We start from the raw sequence: 22,109 nt of genomic DNA, 5'->3' as shown, positions 1-22,109 counted from the left end.
CCCAGGAGCTTTGCTTGCCTTTGTGCATGAGTCCCTCACCTGGAATCAACACCCTCACGTGCTGCTCCTAACTCTCCTCCCCTGGAGGAGGTCCAGCTCCAGCGGCCAGAGTCCCACCCTGTCCTGGGCTGCCCTCTATACAGCCCCTGATTACCTGGGCATCAATGCTGTCAGCTGTACCTCCTTTTGTTGAGTACAAGGAGAGGCCTCCTTGGGGACAGGAGCTGTGTCTTATCCAGAGCCACAACCCAGGGTTTTATACTTGGAAAACTGGTAAATGAGTGAAGGATGTGGCTCTCCACACATCTGTCTGGCATCCCCAGGCATCAGGAAGCATGGCCACTGAAGTCCATCTCACATTTACTCAACTCTCTGTACATAATTATTGCTGAAACAAATTGTCTTTTAGGACAATTCTGTGATTTTGGATGACTGGGTCGAGCGTGCTGTAAACTGTTGAGATTCATGAGAGACCTTCCTACATCTATAACTACTTTGAGAGGTGAGGGCTGGGTGGTGTGGGCAGGGACAGTGGGGGAACAATTCTGAGTCCCTTCATAACATGGCACCCAGGAGCTCTTTCTGCATGGCCTGCTCTGGATGGCGGAGGAGAAGGGCCTATCACAGGAAGCAAGATGCCCTCCCAATGCCTTACCCTGAGCATGGTGTGTCAAAAGTATTTTCTCCCCTAAATTCCTGGCCAGGGCCAGAGCAGGTGAATTATGATGAGTTGTAAAGCAGTGATTATCCTGGAGAAGGGACAGAACCCCTGATGTGAAGAGCCACTCCCCAAAATGGAAGGAGAAGGAGCATGTCCAGTCCTCAGGGCAGAGGTGTTGGGGCCTGGTACAGGGATGTGATGGGGGCTTCGGATGAGTGCCAGGGCTTAAGAGGTGATCAGGGTGCAGTGTGACAAAGGCAAGGTAAGCTTTTCAACAAAGGTCAGTGGAAGGACTCCAAGGACACTGCTGAGCAAGGGTCCTCAAGAGGCCAGAGCAAGAGCCCAGTCAGGGCCAAAGAGTGGGTGGAGAGTCAGGCCTCAGACACGGTGGCCACAGAGGCAGTGTGGAAGGACTGGGGACTGAGGATGACTTGCAGACACTGTGGAGCTTTGCCCCGTCACCTGGCTGGCTGAGTGTCACTGGACCACCCAGCATGCATCCAGATGGACTGAGACACCTGTGCTGCAGTGAAACCACTCTTCACTTGGAGTGGCCACAGCATGCACACCACTGCCCTCTTGGCCATTTTCTCCATGTCCTTCCACGTTCACTTCAGCCACGGGGCCTGGCATAGCATGTGGCACCCAGAAGGGCCCCACTGGTGTTGGCTGAGGGCTTGGGGAGGCAGGATCCTCTGGTCTGCAGTAACCTTGTCTCATAAACTTACACTTAGTTCAAGAGTGAAGTGATGGGAGACCCATGGCCCTGCTGGAGGCCCACTCTGTCTCCTGAGGTTGCTACACCCTCCCAGGCCTCCTGTTGGGGAGTGTCTCAGCTCCACACTATCTAGGGTTACCAGATCTCCATCTGATCCACATACAGGAGAGGACACAGCGGTGACACGACCACCCCTCAGAACGGGAACAGCTAGAACCCTGAGGCCGACCTCAGTACCTTTTTCCAAAACTTGCTAGGGGAAGCCTGGCCTGTGACTGGGGTCCTCTGAGTGGCCTGCCTCCCTGGCTCAGGACAGTCTTCCTTTTCTGAACCAACCACACCCAGAACTGGCCAGAGAAAAAGAGCTGAGTTGGGGTACCATGGGCACTGCCAGTACCTGTCCCCTCCCCTTTTCCTCTTCCCTCCCTTGGGCGAACACCTTCATCTGAGCTGGAGATGCTGACTACTTCTCCTCTCCAGCTCATGGGAGGCCCAGGAGGGAAGGAGGCAGGAGCTATCTTGCTGTTTGGCTTGTGGGCAAACCACAGAGCTGTGTGAAAAGGCTCTGGGCAAGGGCAGGGAGGCCAAGAGCATTCCCACAGAGCCAGGAACAGGAAGGCTGGGCTCCCTCAGGGGATACACTGCCCCGTGGGCAGGGCCCCTGTCCAGGGGAAGTAGGCGGGGCCCTAGCTCAGCAGTTCATTGGAGGCTGGCCTCACCCTCTCCTCTGCCCTAGGCTATGCAGGGCAGAAGGACCTCACTCACCTGCTGCTGGTTCTCCCTCTGCGAGTGGAGCCGTGCCTGGATGCACTCCCGGGTCTCCTGGAAGGCCTGTCTCTGGGAGACCTCGGCTGGGTAATGAGTGCAGACGCCCACGATGTTGGTGCAGGAGAAAATGAGGACATTGGAGACTAGCTGCAGAGAGAGAGACAAGCACACCAAGCTCAGGCCTGGAGCACTGATCCCCCCCACCCCACTCTGAAGTCTGCAGCCCCCCGCCCACGTCTCAGCAAACACATGCCAAGGACGCCTGGCACACAGCCGAACACCTAAGCAGCCAAACACGATCACTTGGGCTTTCAGATGTCCTGCGGGGCCCAAGCTTGGCTGGCCTGTGGTGGAGTGTGTCCCCTAAGGACAGGGAATCATTGGATAATCAGACTGAATGTGTCCACAGTACTGAAAATTTTAAAGTCTGCTGGAGGCAGCAGCGGGACCACAGGAAGGTTCCCCCAGGGTTAGAAAGGGTAATGAAATCCACAACAGCACAAACCGCCGCCCCTCCAGGGAAGTCCTGGCTTGTTATCCCAGAGATCAGCTCCCATGAATCCAGGACTCACTGGCCACACATAAGGAAGGCTCCCAGAAATGTGCTAAACCCTCTGGGGAATGGGGGTAGGCAAGGTGCCTGCCAGTGGGGCTTGGTGTCCTGAGCAGGGCTCAGCTCCCCCCACCTCCAGGCCTCCGCTCTATCTCTGCACCAGCACCAAGGCTCCCTGACAGCCCCTCATACCAGCTGGCAGGCGTCTGCCATCTCCCCTGCTCCTCAGGGATCCCCTTCTCTGTGCTGACTGAGATGTGTGTGTGGAAAAACACCACCACCCCTTCTGGTCTGCAGAGCCGAGGCGGGGATTCTTTTGAAAGGAATATTTACTGAAAAGCTAAGAGAAAGCAAGACAATACAATAGAATCCACAAAGGCAAGTTTGTGTTGCACATTTCAGAGCCCAGTGAGCCAATGTTTAGTCAAGATATCTCAGGCAGGTAAAGCTCCTGGGTATCTGAGCATGCTGATCCTGGTCCCACTCTGGTCTCCGGCCCACATGAGACAAGCCCTGCGAAGATGCGCAGGCCTCCAGGCTGTGGGGGCTTTGAGCTGCACCTCAGACCCCTCTTCAGAACTGGGTTCTTAGTCCCAACCTCAAAGGAACTAAGCCTAGATCAACTTCCCCACCTTCCACTGTGGCCCCTCCACCCTCTGGAAAGCCTTTGTTGACCCCCAGTCTTGGAGTGAGGAAGGTACTTGTCCATTTGGATCCCAAAGGGCCTTCCTCTGGGACTTTAGCCACCTGGCAATGACTAACAGATGACGCCCACTCTCTTTGCTAGGGACCACTTTGTCTCTGGAATCTCCAAGTTCTTTCTTTACCTCACGTCCACTACCTGAGGGCTTTCCTTAGCACAGCTCTGAGGTGGTCCTGACTCTCATCGGGTCCTCTGCCAGCCTAGGCCAGGAGGCCACATGAGCTCCATGCTGGCTGTGGTACCATCTTTCCCTAAAGACATCCTAGAGTGTGTCTGCCCTGGTCCATGAGACTTTTTCTCTCCTATTTCAAAGTCTGGCCCTATTCCAGCTGAAGGATCCGCTGGACCCCACATACCTCCTGGATGTGCCTGCAGGGAGGGGGCCAGCTCAGGTGACCAGCTTGACAACTCTGCAGGCTACTGTTGCTGCCTTGAAACTCCCACGATCTCTGACCACCATCTTTTTCACACCTGATAGACAAGGGAAGAAGACCCCTGCTCTACAGGAACTTTCCTTCCACCTGAATGTTATAGGATGCTGATGTTTCCTCAGAGTTCATATGTTCAAATACAAATGCCTAATGGAGGTGGGGCCTGTGGGAGGTGATTAGGTCACCAGGGTGGAGCCCTCGAGAGAAAGGGATTAGTGCCCTTACAAAAAGGGACTCTAGAGCTTGCTTTCTTGCTCTCTGCTCGCCACCATGTTAGGATATGTAAAGACAGCAACCTGGAAGAGGGTCCTCCCTATAGCCCAGCCATGCTGGCACCCAGCCTCCAGAACTGTGAGAAATAGATTTCTATTGTTTACAAGCCACCTAGCCTATGGTATTCTGCTGTAGTGACCCAAACTATCTAAGACAAGGACATACATGATAAGACTGAAGGAGACCAGTGTATGGAGTACAAATCAACACGCCATACAAAAAAGGGGTGCTGACCTGGGGGAGGAAAGTGGAGGGGTGATGAGGAGACTCCTGGGCAGGCCCAGGGGTGCTGGACTCTCTGTAAGGGGGATGTGTAGGGAGACTGGCAGGCATGGGAAGCGCATGTCCCCAGGTTACTCTGTGCCCTTGAATAAATAATCCAGGCGCTCTGATTCTCCAAAAGTCCAAGGAGAGAAGATGTGGATCAATCTGGGAGAACCCAGCACAATTCTAAGCCCTGGGAGTCATGAAAGACTGTTGAACTGAGGGTGGCAGAATGAGGCTAAGGCTTCAGGGAAGATTCATTGAGGGGAAAAAGCAAAGGAAGTGGGAGGTATCACAAAAGCCAGAAGCATGAGGAAGCAAAGACTTGCCTGAGATTGGAGGCCAGGCAGGGCAGGGCAGACTCAGAAGGAAGAACCCCTGAGACCAGGGAGGGGAAAGTCTAGGAATAAAGAGACTGTGGCTTGCAGTGTTAACCAGTGCAGAAAATATGAAGTGAGACCCTGAGAACAGGCCTCTGGGAAGTCACTGGGGGACTAATAAGCAAGGAGCAAGGAGAGAGAAATAGATGAGGTGAAGGCTGAAGGATGTTCTAGTTAGGGAAATCTGTGTGAAAGGGGAGAGAGAGGTGCTGGATGATAAAAACATGACTGAGGAGAAAATGGGACGCAGAAAATGAGGAGCAAGCCTCAAATAGGACACTGCATCATGAGAACCACAATCTGACCAGTGGGGTTTATTCCAGGAATGAAGGCTGGTTCAACTTCAAAATGTAATCAATACATTTCTCTATATTAATAAACTAAGTTAAAAAAATAAATGGTACTTCAATAGTTACTAAAAAAGCATTTGACAAAATGCAACATGTATTCATAATTTTAAAAATTGAACCAAATTAGGAATAAAAGAAAAATCCCTTAATCAACAACATAGACAAAAACCTACAGCTAAGATCATGTTTAATGGGGAAAGACAGAATTGTTTTCCTTTATGACTGGAAACAATGCAAGGTTGTTCCCTTGCACTACTCCTATTCAATGTTCATAATGGAGGTCCTATACTATGCAATAAGATAGGAGAAAGAAAGGAAAGACAAAGAGATTGGAAAGAAAGAAAGAAAGAAAGAAAGAAAGAAAGAAAGAAAGAAAGAAAACTGTTATCTATTTATAGACGTCATGATTGTCTATGCAGAAAAAACAAAGAATCTACAGAACACCTATCAGAATTAATATGTGAGTTTGGAAAATTCATAGTATATGTCACTTATATACAAGGCTCTTGTATGAGAAACAATGCAAGAATGTCCAAAGGTGAAATGATTATGAAAGCCTTAACCTAATTAGTGGATTAATCCACTGATACGGATTAACTGGGTGGTAATTGTAGGAAGGTAGGGTATGACTGGAATCATCAGGTCACTGAGTTATGGCTTTGGAGTTTATATGTTGTCCCTGGTGAGCAGAGGTCTCTCTGCTTCCTTGTTACCACGTCCTGAGCTGCTTTCCTCCAGCATGCCTTTCCACCATGATGCTCTTCCAAAACTCAGGCCCAGAGCTATTGAGTCACTTGACGATGGACTGAACCTTTGAAACTGTGAGCCAATATAAACTTTTCCTTTCCTTTGTTGCACTTGTCAAGTATATTGGTCACAGCAACATAAAAGCTGACAAAAATAGTATATAAGATCAATATACAAAAAGCAACTATCTCTATATGAGTAATGAACAATTGAAAGTGAAATTTTTAAAAGTAACATTTAAATAGCACCTAAAAACCACGAATAGTATAATCTAACATAATATGTGCAAGACCAGTTTACTGAAAGCAATAGAACACTGATAAAAGAAATTTTAAAATACCTAAATAAAAACGGAGAGACATACAATATATTGGAAAACATAATATTGTTCAGATGTCAATGATCTATAGAGGCAACACAATCACCATATAAGCAACGAGAAAAGCCAAGATAATTTGAAAAAGATGGACTAAGTTGTAAGACTCATACTATTCAATTTCGAGACTTACTATAAAGCTACAGTAATTAAGACAGTACAATACTGGCAAAGTATAGAAATATAGGTCAATGGAACAGGATTTAGACTGCAGAGATAAAAGCTTATACTTATGGAGTTGATTTTTGACAAAGGTACCAAGATAATTGAAGGGAGAAAGAATGGTATTCTGCTGTAGTGACCCAAACTATCTAAGACAAGGACATACAAAAGACTGAAGGAGACCACTGTATGGAGTACAAATCATTTGTCTTTCCAACAAATGATGCTGGGATAACTGGATACCTATATGCAAAAGTATGAAATTGAATCCCTACCTCACATCATATACAAAAAAAAGTTAATTCAAAGTGGTTCAGAGATCTAAATATGAAAACTATAGCTATAAAGCTCTAGAAGAAAACAGGAATAAATCTTTATGAGCATGGATTAGGCAATTATACCAAACACAATGACCCAAGGAAAAAATATAAATAAAATAGATTTCATCAAAATTAAAAACTTTTGTGCTTCAAAGGGCATCATTAAAAAGTGAAAAGATAAGCCACAAAATGGGGGTTGCAGAATATTGCAAAAATATAGTTTTTTAATTGCTTTTATATATTTGCTGAAAATAAAAGTTATTTTCAGCAAATATATAAAAGCAATTAAATGGAGAAAGACAGTCTTTGCAAAATTCATATGACAGAAACAGACCTACCAAACTATGCAAAGTTAACCCCAAATGGTTCATAGGCCTAAATAAAAAACCTATAATTATATGACTTCTAGAAGAATACACAAGATTTCAGGTTAAGGAAAAGATTTGATTCTGGTTAAGCACAGGTACTAGGGATTGAACACACAGTGCTCTACAACTGAATTACCTCCCCAGCACTATTTATGTATGTATGTATTTAGAGTCAGTTGTCACTAAATTGCCAAGGCTATTATTGAACTAGTGACCCTCCTGCCTCAGCCTCTTGAGTAGCTAGGATTATAGGTGTGCCTCAGCCTCTTGAGTAGCTGGGATTATAGGTGTGCACCATTATGCCTGGGTCAGATTTCCTGTATACAGCAGTAAAAACACGATGCATAAGTGGAAAAAATAAAAAGATAAATTGAACCTCATCAAAATTAAGAACATCTGCTCTTTAAAAGATATTGTGAAGATAATGAAAATGACAAGCCACAGAATGGGAGAAATTATTTGCAAATAACAAATCTGACAAAAGAATTGTACCCAGAACTTACAAAGAACTCTCAATACTCAACAATAACAAAACAAACAACCCACATTTTAAAAGAGCACAAGATTTGAATAAATAGTTCACCAAAGAAGATGCAAGGATGACAAGTGAGCACCTGGAAAGATGTTCAGAAGCATTAGCCATTAGGGAAATGCAAATTTAAAACACAAAGAGATAGAACTGTACACTATTAGAATAGCTGGAGTTAAATTTAAAAATGAAAAGAAAAGAAAAAAGATCTGTAATACCAAATAGTGGTGAGAAAGTAACTCCTAAACTTTGCTGGTAAGAATGAAAAGTGGTACCTCCACTTTTCAGCAATTTCTCGTGAAGTTAAATATGCACCTGCCACACGACCCAGCAACTTCGCTCTTAGGTGTTTACTCAAAGTAACATTGACACAAAAATCTGTGCATAACTATGGACTACCACTCAATTATAAAAAGGAATAAACCACAGATACACAACATGAATCAGTCTCAAATACACTGCACTTACATGAAAGAAACCTGACTCAGAAGACTGCATACTATGATTCCATTTATATGGCATCCTGGGTAAAGCAAAACTTTAGGGACTTGAAATGGATCAGTGGCCAGGGCAGAGGTTAGGGTTGACTAAGGTGCAGGACAAAGAAACCTTCCCGGACAATGGGACTGTTCCACATCTTAATTGTGCTAATGGTGACCCCACTATATGCTTTTGTCAAATCTGCAAAAATGATACATTAAAAAGGGTGAATTTTACTGTATACACATTATCTTGATTTTAAAAAGAATAGGAGTCAGATCCAGGGAAGGACAGGTTGGGCAAGGAAAGGGTGGCCTTTTCTCTTTCTGAGGCCAGAGAGGCCTGAGTCAGCTCTGAGATAGAACCCCAGGGTAATTATCTCCTGGCTGCTACAGGACCTCTTCACTAATCCGCCAGGCCTCCTCTGCTGTAATCTGACTCCCCATGAAGCCAGAAGGCCAATAGCAGCAGAAGGTGCAAATTCAGGAAAAGGGGGTGCAGTAACCCAATAGGGGTCCAAATGGCTTTGCTAAGTAAGCTTAGTGTGCCTGAGGATTCATTTGTCACTCACCAAACACAAAACTCTTAGAGCAGCCAGAGGGTGCTGGGGTTTGAAAGAGGGTTCTTGAGCAAGGGAGATCTCAGCAAATTAGACCTGAGAGTGACAGCGATCAATACCTACACACACAGACACACTCACACTCACTCACGCCATCTGTCAAAAACCAGGAACCTGTTCACCAGGTCTTCAAGGGTGCTAAGGCCCCTGTGCAGAGGCTCGGAGGCTCCGGTTATGAGTAGAGAGGAGGCATCAGTCAAATCTGATGGAATTTTGTTCACAGACACCTGGGAAGTTGTCGGATGAACAGATGATCTCACACTCTGGGCGTAGAAATGCTGCCCCCATCTCTGCTCCACTGAAACAGTTCTCAGACAGACGGAGCCTCTTCTCATGCCTTCAAGGAGGCAGACACATTCAAGGTGAGGATAAGCCCTACCCTATGTAAAGGACTTCATTAGCAAGTAATCACAGGTATGGCTCAGGGCTCAGACTTCCCAGGTGAACAGGCCTCATTAAGGGCTTGTTGGTTTTCTTTGTGCTCTCAGGAGACATGTGTAAGCACATGGAACACGTGTGTGTGTGTGTGTGTGTGTGTGTGTGTGTGTGTATGAGAGAGAGAGAGAGAGAGCGCGAGAGAGAGACAGAGAGAGAGAGAGAGGAGGAAGGGGGAGGGAGAGAAAGGGAGGGAGGGAATCAGTGACTAGGGTCAAATGGGTCAAGTGACAGACACACCTTGTCCCAAGTGACAGCAAACCTCAGCCCCCCAGCATCTTCCTTGCCCGTGAGCCCTGCAGATGGCTAGGTCCAGGGGGACCAGGCCCAGAGGGTCCTAGGACCACACCAGGAGAAACCCCACCAGAAGGGAAATGTTTGGAATTCTACTCTCAGAGTGGAAACCCAGGGGAGGTGCCTATGAATATTTACTATTCCTCAAAGGCCAGCACTTCTGAAACCCAATCTCTGGCTGCCAGAGGCTGCAGGTTTGATTTGGGCCACGAATGTGAGGTTACACTGCTCGTTTGCACAGCGTCTCCACTGCAGAACCCTCCAAGAAATCCAAGCAGCCGGCCTCAGACACCGCAATTAGCTCTGTCTCTGCTCTCTGAGTTTTCAGGGGCTCCAGGGCCACCAAGATAGGCTCCCTACTCTCTAGCCCCAGGAAGATGCAAGGCAAAGACGGAGGAGGAGTCAGGGGAGAAGGATGAAAAAGACCCTGAGCAACGTGTGCCTTCACCTGGTTCTTGTTCCCGACAAGCCAAGCCGGGTCTCTTGCAGTATGGTTGGCTCACAGAGATGAGGGTGGTGGTGGTACGAATCAGAATTCCCCGGGGACCCAGATTTGGTGATGGGGAGTAGGAGAGGACATTGGGTTAAATTTGAATTTCTGACAAACATGAATAATATTTTAATATAAACAGATCCCATGCAATATATGGGACCTACTTATACTAAAAAAATTTTTCATTGTTTATCTGAAATTCAAATGACCCTTATCTTGCTTGACAGCCCTACCTGGAGTCTTTTCAAATTACACCTGCCCTTTCCCAGTTGTACCCACCCTTTGCCCCAGGGTGCCCCAGTAGCCTGGCACCCACTCCTCAGACTCCCAGGTCCTCCTCCCCTGTGGTGGCCCCTGCTGACCAGGGAGCAGACAGACCAGTGTTTTCTCTGTCCATCAGAGTCTGAAGCGCCCCCCAAATCACAAACCGAAGAGGAGAGATGCAGTTTTCCTCATTCCCCTGCAGGCCTCAATGGGCTGCCTCCGGACCTGGGGCTGAGGAGGCTCCCCCATTGCAGGGAGAGGAGGGGGCCCTTTCCACAGGTGCGTGTCCCCCCCCACCCCGCCCCGCTGTGACAACAGGCACAACTCCTTCCTGTTCCAGCTTTTCCCAGTTTACAAACACACACAGCTAACAACCACATGAGTACCAAATAAAAGGAGACCAGGAGCCTGCCAAGAGCGCTTTCCTCCCACGCCGGACTTCATTTGTCCTACACAGTGGTAGTGGGAAGCTCAGGGGACCTCAGTGGAATCTCATTAAGATATAAAATAAAATAAATCAAGGAAAGATAATCTTAAATTATATACTCTTCAAAGACAGATCAGCACGGTTCCTTGTATATTGCACCACGCTCAATTAGGTGCTTAATGACTTTTTAAAAATATTACATATTTTAAAACTTTTTAAAAAAAATCATAGTGACATCTCTACAATGTTTCCTTTACATAGTTGTCAAGATTGCTCTGTGTGTTCTTGGTGAGGGAGGCCACATTACTTCTGTGGGGGCTTTTGTGATGAGGTCTCCCCAGGACAGACAGGAGGAAGCCCTCCAGGGCTCTCTTCTTCCTGCCAGAGGCCTGCCCAGCCTAGTCCCCCTCCTCTCCTCTCCACTCCAGCGAGGCACTAGCTGCTCTGAGGTTGTCCCTCTTCCCTCTCTGGGATTCCCTAAGAGCTCCGCATGCCTCCTCTCTGTGCCAGAGATCCTTGAACAATGCCCTTAAAAACATGACCCTTTCCTACACAAAAGTCCACCAGGACGCCCCATTCCCAATGAGATAAAGCCCAAACTCCTGTGCGGGCCTTAACATCCCACAGGTCCCATCCAACAGGTCCCTGTCTTGTCACCTACCCTGACCATGCCAGCTAAGTCACCGTCTCTGGAAAACACCCATCTACAACACAATCTGAAAGTGTAATGTTTATTAATGTAACTTTAATGTTATTAAAATCAGAGCACGAAATATTAACAAATCAATAATTAGCATCTGTTTGGAGGCGGGCTGGGGAGGTAGGTGAATGGTAGAGTGCTTGTCTAGTATGCACAGGCCCTAGGTTAGATCTTCAGCATGGAAAAAAAAATGAGGAAAAACAAGAGACCAGAAAGTGAAGGAGGACAAGGATCTCAGAATGGTTGGACACAACAGTTTTGAAGCTTCCAAACGCTTTCCCTGCAACACTTCATCTCAGCCTCCTCGTGCTCCTGTAAAATAAGCAAGCCAGGGAGAAGCACCTGGCTTTGGCTAAGCAGGAACAGAGGCTCGAGGTAGGGGCCCTGCTTGAGTGACACACGAGGCAGCGCAGAACCCCGATCGCAGCTCAGAGCTCATCCTACTCCACTGTACCGAGCTGTTATTTATCCCAACTTAATTTAGGTCCAGTTTTGTTTTATTCTATTTAATAAAGAAACACTCAACTTTCTTTCACCCTTGTCCCAGACACCCCAGGCCTTCTTCATAGATCCTGGTCACATAAAGTACTGCTGATTAGGGACCTACTCCCAGCCACTGCCAGGTTCAGGGAGCAGCCTTGGGGGCTCTGCCTCCTCAACACGCTCTCTCCAAGGAACTGCAACTGTGAGTGACAAGGGCACAGCACCTGCCTAATGAGGCCAACTCTGACTTTAGTGTAGCTGCCCTTCATTATTTTTTTTTTAGGGAAATTTAATTCATTTACCATAAAATTCACCCTTTCAAAGTATTTTAATTCAGTATTTTAGTGTAATCATAAGGTTATGCAACCGTCACCACTAATTCCAGAACATTCGAAACATCCCTCAAAGAAACTCCATACCCATTAGTCACTGTCTACTTTCCACCTCCACCCCCACTCCCAGCTCCTGTCAACCACGAATCTATTTCCTGTCTCTATGGATTTGCCTATTTGGGACATTTCATATACATAGAAGCATATAATAGGTAGCCTTCGGCTCTTCTCACTTAGCATGCTATTTTCAAGTTTTATCTGCATGATGACATGTAGCATTCCTTTTTATGGTTAAATAATATTGTCTAGTATGGATCTACCACGTTTTATTTATTGACCATCAATTATGGACATTTGAGTTTGCCCGCTTTGTGGTTATCACGAATAATGATGCTATGATGAACATTCATGCACAAGTTTTTGCAAGGATGTGTGTTTTCAATTCTCTTGGGTACATACTAGGAGTGAAATTGCTGGGTTACTTGGCAACTCTGTTTAATGTTTTGGGGACCTGCCTCATTTCCAAAGCAGCTGCACCATTTTATATTCCAACCAGCAATGTATGAGGGTCCACTTTCTCCACGTACCCACCAATACTTGTTTTATTTTTATGATCATTATGCTAGTGGGAGTGAAGTGATATTGTAACTTTGTTTCCCTTAAATTTGTAAAGCAAATAGAGATGACAAGTAAGATAGATAATTTATTCTGCACCTTGCACAGCTGTGCCTTTGCAGAGGAGTGGCCACACTGTACATTTCATTTTTGTTATCTTTGGTTACTTAGTCCTTGAAAGACCTTAGATTTTGTGTATGCATCCCATAGAGAAACAGCTTTCATGTTGTAGAACTTACGCGAACAGCACAGCCTCGTAATGCATTCAACAAACATTGATTGAGTGCCCTGAGCTGAGCACTGTGCTGGGGTATCTGGGAAACCATGAAGCTGGCCACTTGGCTCCACCCTGCTGGACTCCAAAGCTGGGAAAGTTATGGGCACAGGAGCAGGTGAGAGGATATACATGCCATAGGCCTCACAGTCCCCAACCTCTATTATCTAGTTAATGTGCCAACACTCAGTTTGCAAAAAAATATGCCAGATAATAATATATGAAGTGTTCTATAAATTCACAAAATAGGTAGAATTTAATAATAACAATAACAAAACAAGGGTAATGTGGATGATAAGCTATTTAAAGTAAAAATACAAATGACTTACAAATAGTAATGTGAAAAAAATGTAAAACCTTGTTAGTAAGCAAACAATATTTTGCCTATTTAAAATAGCAAAACTTTTTTTTTTTTCATGGTAATAATGTTGGCAAGAATACAATGGAAGGGCCTCTAACCCACTCCACTACTTTATCATGGGGGTACAAGCTGGAAAAAAAGCAAACTGGTGATACGTATGAAGAACCTTAAAACACATTTGTACCCTTTGACTTCTTGCGAATCTCTGCTATGTAAACTTCAGTAGTTTGGACAGGGCTTTATACCCAAGGATGATCATCAATCTGAAGAGGGGCTGGGGACTTGTGTAAAGTACTCACCTAGCATGCATAAGGATATGAGTTCAATTCCCAGCACAAAAAGAAAAGAAAATATTTAGAAAACATTTAAGCAATTAAAAAAGGGTTAAATAAATGATGGCATGTAATGCTCTGGAATATCACAGCCTTTAAGTTGTTTTATGTGAAGAAAATCCAACATCATAGGTGATTTTTCAAAATATATTGTCAAGTAACGGAGAAAGGGACAATGACACCACACATACAGTGTGATCCCAAGTTTTCAAATGAACACGTTTAAATGTTAACAGTGGTCAAATGTCTCTAGGTGGTGAGATTATACGTAGTGCATTTTTTACTTTTTTCTTTAGACCATCAAAGAGTTTCTAAATTATCTATCGTATGTATTACTCTTAAAAGAAAAAATGATAAAATGATGAAAAAAGGGGGAAAGTCCTTTCTTTTTCCTCAGAGCATGTCAGGGGGAAGAAACTTCTCTTCCAGCAGCAGAGATGAGAATTGAGATGCCTCCACAACCAAGCAGAGCAAGCCAAAGGGAGGAGAGGACCAAACCAGACGAGGACTCACATCTGGGCAGAGGGGACGAGGAAGGTTGCAGAGAAGCATCACTGACAGTGGAGGGCCCTGGCTCTGGGAACAAGGGAAAGAGTCCAGGTCTACACTGGGGACGCCAGTGAGTGCAGGTTGGTCAGCAGGGAAGGGCTGACCAGGGACAGGGTGGGGCCACAGCTAGGTCACCAAGGGTGTTCAAGGTGAGGGGCCTGCCCATGACCTGGAGGCACTAGACACTCTGGATGGTTGCATTTACAAAAATGAAAAAGTCTATTAAATTTTCAAAGTTAATTTCAAAATCACAAAAGTTCCAAAAGCACAGAAAAGAGCAAAAGTTAATTACCACTGAAGGACAACCAATATTAGCATTTCCTTTTATTCCTTTCTTTTTCTTTTTTCTTTTTTCTTTTTTTTTTATCAAGGCTTTCTGTTTTGCTTCCATGAAGCTGTGATCTTACTGTTTACATAATTTGGAATCCTGCTTTTTTCACTTCATATTATAGCAGAAGCACGTTCCCCAGTTATTACAAGTTCAAGTGCTGCCAGCATTCACCAGGGCAATGCAATCAGAGCTGTACTTCAGGGAGATGAATCTGACAGCAGGGAGGAGGTCGTGAAGGAGATGGTAGAAGGGGAGAGATCAGACGAGGCACAGAGGTCAGGACAGAGGCATGGCCCAGGCCCAGAGAAGGACCCAGGCTCTCATTGGTGGGAGTGCTTGGGCCTGGATGGTGTCCTTATTGGGGGGTAGTTCAGAATCCATGCAGGGGTGTCCAGAGAGCAGCAGCAGCAGCAGCAGCAGATTTTTGGGTGAGTGGACCATGAGTAAGGAAGATGGTGTCATCCAAGTGAAATGGAAGGGAGAAATCCAAGGGAGGGTAGGAAGATAAAAGTCAGAGGCTGTGGAGGACACTGGCTGTCAGGGCCCCACAGGTGAGCTCAGAGAAATTAGGCCGAGGAGGAGGCTAACCGCAAGGGGGTAAGTCTGAGAGGCAGTGACAGTAAGTATCTCAGGATGCTTAGCAGCCCAGGGAGAAAGAGCAGCTACAGCTCCAATGGACACAGCATGGGGACAGGGTGGGGAGACTTGATTTCTCCAAAGGCAGAGGGACGGAGGGGCCAAATAGACCAGATAGGACAGAACCCTATGCCATGCAGAACTGTGCTCCCCACCTCAGGGGCCACAAGCACTTGAAATGTGTCCCATATGAACTGGGATGTACTTTAAGTGTGAAATACACACAGGAGTTTAGAATGATTGTTTTTTAGATGTTGATGATGGACCTTTATTTTATTCATTTATTTATATGTAGTACTGAGAATCAAACCCAGTGCCTCACACATGCCAGGCAGGTGCTCTACCACTAAGTCACAACCCCAGCCCCCTAGAATAATTTCTGTCAATCACGTGTCAAAATAATATTCTGCATCTATTGGGTGAAACAAAATATATTATTGAAATTCATTGCATCCGTGGGTTTTGTTTTTGTTTTTGTTTTTCCTTTTTTTAGCTGGAAGGCAACACTATGGATGTGGCTCTCCTTGTGGCCTGTTGGACAGCACTGGGATCCAACCAAAAGGAGGCCAGAGGGAGGAACCCAGAGCACATGGAGCAGGGACAGACCGCAGGCTGACTTGCAGAATATCATGTGGTGGGCAATAGTGGCCCACCCCAAGGCTACAGAGACCTGCTTCCCTCCCCTCCCAGAGAAGTCATTTCCCAAAGGCTCAGAGCAGACTTCAGACAGCACACCCCGGGCAGCATGTGTCCCCCCACACACCCCCTCCCCCCGCCAGAGCAGGAGATGAACGGGCAGGAAAGGGCAGGGACTGAAGCTCAACTATAAGACCCAAGGAATGAGGAGGTCTCAGATGAGATATGGGTGTGATGATGGAGGTCTCTAGGCCTGTCTAGATAGGGGCGCCAAACTGAAAACCAGCTTCTCTAGCATGCCAGGGAACTTGGGGGCTTTAGGAGAGCACAAGGGGAGAAGACGTACCCCCAAGAGCAACGAAAGCATGCCCAAAGGCAGCCCAGTGCAGTCAAGCTGAGGACAGGAGAGGGTTCCAGTTTGCAAGTACTCATTCTGGACTTGCAAATAATGAGCACGGTAGCTCTGGGCAAGTCACTCCTCCACTGTGAACCTCAGCTTCCTCATCCAAAAAAGGGAGAGGCAGGTCTTCATCACCTGGGAAAGTCTGCAGAATGGCCACAGCCTGGGTGTCTGTCTGCTCAGGCAGGACAATTGTTTTTCTACCATCAATGGAGATGCCACTTCCAGGATTTTCTGAAGTCCCTGATTTCAAATCTTCTTTCCCCTGTCTCCTGAGTGCAATGGGAGGCAGGCTTACCACTGCAGCATGTGCCCTACAGCGTTAAGTCAGCCACACCTGGAAGTCAGAGGGAGTCCACCACCCACATCCAACCTGTTCTGGGTCCCTGGGGAACCCCAGGGGAAGCCAGAGTCCTCCTGGATCTATGCCAGGCCGTGGGTCCCACGTCACCCACCCCTCAAGGCCCAGCAAGCACAGTGCAAAGCAGATGTTCCCATAGAAACGCAGGGCAGGAGTTGGGGTAGAGGAAACAGGAGGGAGAGACAGGCTTGGTGGGAGCCCTTTGGAAAGGCTTCCTAGAGAAACTAGACGGTGGCTTTGCCCACCCACAAACTGCTTCTCCCACAGTTCCCTGACCCCTGGGGTAAGGAAGAGTTTGTTTTGTGGCCTGGCAAGAAGTTTTGTGGGCTAGAAGTTTATTTATAATCCAAGTGCAATGAAGTTTCTCCCTTCCAAAAATCTCAACTTGGAGAACAATTATCGTCCCCCCACCCAGCTCCCCACCCTCGGCTTCCTCCTCCCCCTCCAGGAGAGTCAGACAAGCCTGCATTGTTCTGTGTGAGCAGCAGTGACAGCTGAGGGGGATGCAGGCTGTGTAGGTGGAGGGAAGGGGCCTGGGGAGGGAGGAGAGCAAGCCCACCTAAACACCGAGCTCTGGCTTCCACCCCACACAGGTGAGGTGCGGCTCTCTCAACCTTCCCATCCCCTTACCTTTACCCACCCAGTCAGCCACCCACGTACCCGCCCCCACCCCTGTCCTCACCTCTGGGGTCTGTTTTAGGTCAGCCAAATTTGGAAAGGGAAAAAAAAAATCACTAAAGAGAAAGTGAAACTGCCAGTCAGCCACTCCCCTAACCTCACACTGAGCACAGAGCATGGATAGGGCTGGGCTGTCTGTGTGGCTCGGGCACCAGCCAACACATGGCTGCCCTGTGCACAGCCCATCATCCTGCTGCTCAGGACAGAGGGCACCCTGGGGCTGCACACACAAGGCAGGGTTGCCATTCCTGGTGGGCACCTCAGCAGGAATTCGGGGACCTGGAAGAAAGTATAATGAAGGAGCCATGCTGGGAGTCAGGAGACCTGGGATTAGTCTAATGACATGCAGAAAGTCACATAACCTTTTGGAATCTCAATGCCCTCATCTCCACAATGAGCTAATAACACGGGGTAGTGAGACACTCATGCAGGAGCTGGTGGTGTAGCTCTGTGGTAGAGCCCTTGCCTCGCATGGGCAAGGCCCTGGATGTCCATCCCCAGCAACATCCACCCATCCCACCCCACCCCCGCAAAAAAAAAAAGACACCGATGCAAACATGTCTCAGGTGTAGAGTAATACAGCTGTGGCTAGTGATGCTGTCAGTGACCTGGATGGGTGAAAATCAGATGAAGGCACCCAGGGCAGGCCAGGCCTCCTGAGCTCCCACTGTGCCCCAGCCTCAGGGACAGAGGCTGACTCATAGTAGGCACCAATAAAGTCGAGTCCATGACTAAGTGGGTGAAAGGGAAATTGAAGGCTGCAGGGCACCTTCAAGGCCTTGAGTATTCCAGCTCACAACAGAAGACAGCCCCAGACCCCAGTCACTGCTGCCTCTGAGGCAGAGCATAAAGCACGAGGTGGGAGAGGGGACACGGGACCCCTCCTGTGGGAGTACCCAGGTCTGTGTTAGAATTAAGCAAAAGATGGCAAATGAATATAGTGCCAACTGCCATAGCCACTCAGAGTTGGAGTTCGTGTCTGTCAGGGAAATGCGCCGTGAGACTTGTTTACGCAACCCTGAGAGGGGCAGTGGGAATGTGAGGTGGTCTGGGAACCAGGAGGCTGCGCATGCATGTATGTGTTTGTAGCTGTAGAGGGACAGCATGCCTGTATTTTATTTGTTTATTTCTATATAGTGCTAAGGATCAAACCCAGTGCTCTGCCACTGAGCTACAGCCCCAGCCCAGGAAGCTATAGTTTTGGGGGGCCTCCCAGCTGACCAAGCCTGCAGGAGAAATGGGAAGATGGGGAAATGGGGACTGTGGAAAAGCAAAAGGTCTGGATTACTGAGTGTGGGCCAGTTCCTCCACTGGTCCCACGAGATTTCTTCTTAGGAAAAACAGGAAGAATAGAGCACAAGGCTCTCAGGACTCTCCAAGGGCACTGATGTCCTGGGGCTCGAGGGTCTTCTCCATGTGATTCAGCCTCCCTGAGAGAATCCAAGAGGCTCTTGCCTTGGCCTCCCCGCCTGCAGCTGTGCTGCTGCTGGGGAGCAGGGGAGTGACCAGGACCAGCACTGAGGCCACAAGCAGTGTCTACTGCCCTAGAGCTTGGGCGTGAGGTATGAAGATGCTAAGTCTTCTTACGGGGCCAATGGATTCACAGCCTGGGTGCTGAGGGGGGAGGCTGCTATACTCAACCAGTCCTGATGGAAGGCTACAATGCACCCCGCAAGAGTGCAGCCCATGTTCATTTATAGACTGATCCTCCTGCATGCACCCACGCCCCTAGAAACATGTTCTCGGCTCAAGGTCCATCTGAGAGAACAGAGATTATCACACCACCCTCTTTTAGAGTGGATAATTGAAACTAACTTTCTTATTTAAAAATAATAATAATAATAGTTTCTTAAAGGGCTGAGGCAGACACTGTTAAGTTATCCATCTAAATTCATTGTTCCTTCTTCTTCACTTTTTGGTACTGGGGATTGAAACAGGGATGCTTTACCACTGAGCTACATCCCCAACCTTTTTTTTTTTTTTTTTTTTTGAGACAGGGTCTTGCTAAGTTGCTAAGGGCTTCACTAAGTGGTTGAGGCTGGCCTTGAACTTGGGATCCTCTTGCCACCAGAGCTGCTGGGATTAGAGGTGGGCAACAATGCCCTGCTTGTCCCGTTCTTCCCAAAGCAAGGCTCAAGGAGCCTTGGATACCCAGCTGGACAACCTTCCCCAGTCTGCCTTGCAACTAGGTGTGGCCATGTGACGATGTTCAGGTCAGGGACGTGAGTGGGAGTGACACATGAAACTTCCACCTCATCTCCCCTCCCATTTTTCAACAAACCCCACACTGGTCCTGAATCAGCACCCATTTTTACTTTCATCTGGACTAGAACATAGGCCTCAAACCCAGCTTTGGCCATGCAGATGAGGTGACAGAGCCACCCCATGGAACCAATGGTCCTATTAACCAGACCCTAGTTACTCCAGGACCATGACATGAGAGAGAAATGAATTCCCATCTTCTTAAAGCCACTGAACCTGGGTGCTTCTGTTATAGCAGCTCAGCCTTGACCTTCACTGACACAACTGGAAACTGCAGATGTTTTGAGATCCGAGTCTCCGGGCAGCAGCCCCACCCCATCCCTCGTCCTCTTTTCCCACAGTGCCCCAGTCAGAAGGGAGAACCCCCACACATGGACCACACAAGCCCCTGGGAGGGCCGGCCATGGCTGTGGTGGGAAACATGGAGGCTGCTCAAAAACAGGGGAAGGCTTCTGGGCGGTGGTCCTGACGGGAGCTGGGACTGAGCCCAGAATCAGACCAGAGACAAAGCAGTCAGGGCTGGAGCCTCACCACGGAAGGAAGCGCAGCGGTGGGTGGCACTCCGCACTGAGAAACGGAGGCTAGAGGGAAGAGGGAGCGGACTCTGCGGGATCTTAGGGAGATGAAGGGGAAAGAAGGAGGGCCCCACCTTGAGCGTGTGAGTGGGACGACTGAAGAGCTTAACCTTAGTGAGCCTCAGATTCTTCACCGATGTGGAGAATATGATCTACTTCTCCAGACTGTGCAGAGATTAAGGCCATGGACTAAATAGTGCAATACTCTAAAATGTCAGAGAGGCAATGATTCTTCCTCTGCCCATCTGGTTTAGACATAGTGAAAGCAAGAAACTAGAAGCCCCACCTGTTGACCCTAGCCCTGATTCTAGGGAAGGTAAGAACACTGTTCATTTGCCAAGTGTCTGGACGTACCAGGCAGAAGGCTGAGGCTTCACAGTCTCCCAGGGAAAGTGACCCCCGCCTAGTACCAGGCCAGGTCCAGAACCTTGGGCACTGAGTACAGCAACCCAGCTCCTCTTGCCCAGGTAGGAAGAACTGGGCAGGAACTGGGGCAAGGGTGCTGCCCCCATACCCTCGTGGGTTCCAGACACGGGGGCCACCCTGTTCTAGAGGAGGTACCAAGTGACCTGGGCATGATGGACAATAGTGGAGGAGTCACATGCTCTTCACCTAAAAGCAGGGAACAAGGAGGCCTCTGGTGGTCTCTGCCTGGGGAGGGAATAGTGGAGAAGCAAAGGCAGCAGCCTTCTCAGGAGGTCAGCAAACACAGGCCAGCCTGGGCCAGCGCAAGAATCTGAACCTTCCTTTCCTGTCTGAAAGACCTTCAGCATTTCATACAGCAAAAGATGCCCAAGGGCCTCACCTGAGAGATAGGTGGGCCTCGAGCTGTGCCTCAGCCAGATTTGGGGCAGAGGGGCTGCAGGGGAGGGTGTCTTTAAGAAGGTGGGGCTGCAAAGTCCCTGAGGTCTGTCGTGGGAATAGGGGGGCTTGGGTCCCTGCCTAGCAACTCCCCCATCTTCCTCAGTTCCTTTTTCTTCCTTCACTTCAACAATCCAATTCCTTTCTTCAGAAACTTAAAATATTTGAGGATATGGAGGAAGGTCATCTAGGCCCTCCCAGCTGGAGACTGTCCCTGACAACCCCTGGACCACCCCCACCTGGGTGTACCATAGCCCCTCACCAGCCAGGGCTCCTCCTGCTCTGCTCCTGAAATGCAATTCCATGCTGGCCCAACACCGCTGCCCTCACCTCAATCTACTCCACATGCCCTGATAGAAGGCCCGAGTCCCAGCTGTCACCACTCCACTGCCAAGGGACAGAAGCCCACCCCATCCCACCCTTGTGACTCCTCCCCTCTCCAGCACTTGGGAGCAGCACACACTGCGCCGACCCAGCGCACGGCAGAAATAGGCATTAATGCTAATGCCCCACAGGCCGGGCTATCAGCTCCCGTGGGACACCCTATCCTGAAAGCTCGCAGTCAGGAGAGAGCACCGTGTCCTTTCTCCCCATCAGAGTCCCCTTCTATTGCTCAGACACGGATGGAAAGAGCCCTGAATTCTCAGAAAATTAGACCCGGATAGTGTCCAAGCCTCAGCAGCACATGCTCTGAATGTGCCTTACCTGGGGCTGACAATGTGAGGACTGAGAGAGAAGCGCAGCTTGCCGGCCTTCCCACCAGCAACAGGCACAGGTAAGCTGGCTGGGCTGAGCCGGCAACAGAACATCCCTGACATCTGCTGTGGCTCAAAGGCTGCCTGAGGTTGCTGGTGTAGGAAGGAACTCTGGGCCCGTCCTTTGCACTCCCCTATCCAAAGCAAATGCACACCCGCCTGATGGACTGGCTTTGAAAAGTTTGAATGTGTGTTGGTGGGGTTTTCTTAAAGAGGGCCATGGGTATAGGGGAAGGCAGAAGCTGCAAGGCCACCCCGGGATCCAGATCACCTGAACCCTGACAAGCAAAGGAAAGACAGAAACGCTGGGAAGGAGTGCTGGGCAAGCGCAGCACTGGGCCATCGTTTCTCTC

General features: G+C 48.3%; 1 protein-coding gene across 1 annotated transcript in view; it reads right to left on the bottom strand.

The window, feature by feature from the left end:
• The window catches only part of Adcy5 (adenylate cyclase 5), a 145,754-nt gene that overhangs the window by 59,675 nt on the left and 63,970 nt on the right, over positions 1 to 22,109 (bottom strand). The window contains exon 2 of the mRNA XM_076868527.2: positions 2,145 to 2,294. Within this exon, the coding sequence (XP_076724642.2) occupies positions 2,145 to 2,294 (150 nt within the window). The remainder of the gene's footprint in view (positions 1 to 2,144; positions 2,295 to 22,109) is intronic.

Source organism: Callospermophilus lateralis, chromosome 10 (genome assembly GCF_048772815.1).
Source record: "Callospermophilus lateralis isolate mCalLat2 chromosome 10, mCalLat2.hap1, whole genome shotgun sequence".
NCBI classification, from domain to species: Eukaryota; Metazoa; Chordata; class Mammalia; order Rodentia; family Sciuridae; genus Callospermophilus; species Callospermophilus lateralis.
This window is presented reverse-complemented; position numbering and strand designations above follow the sequence as displayed.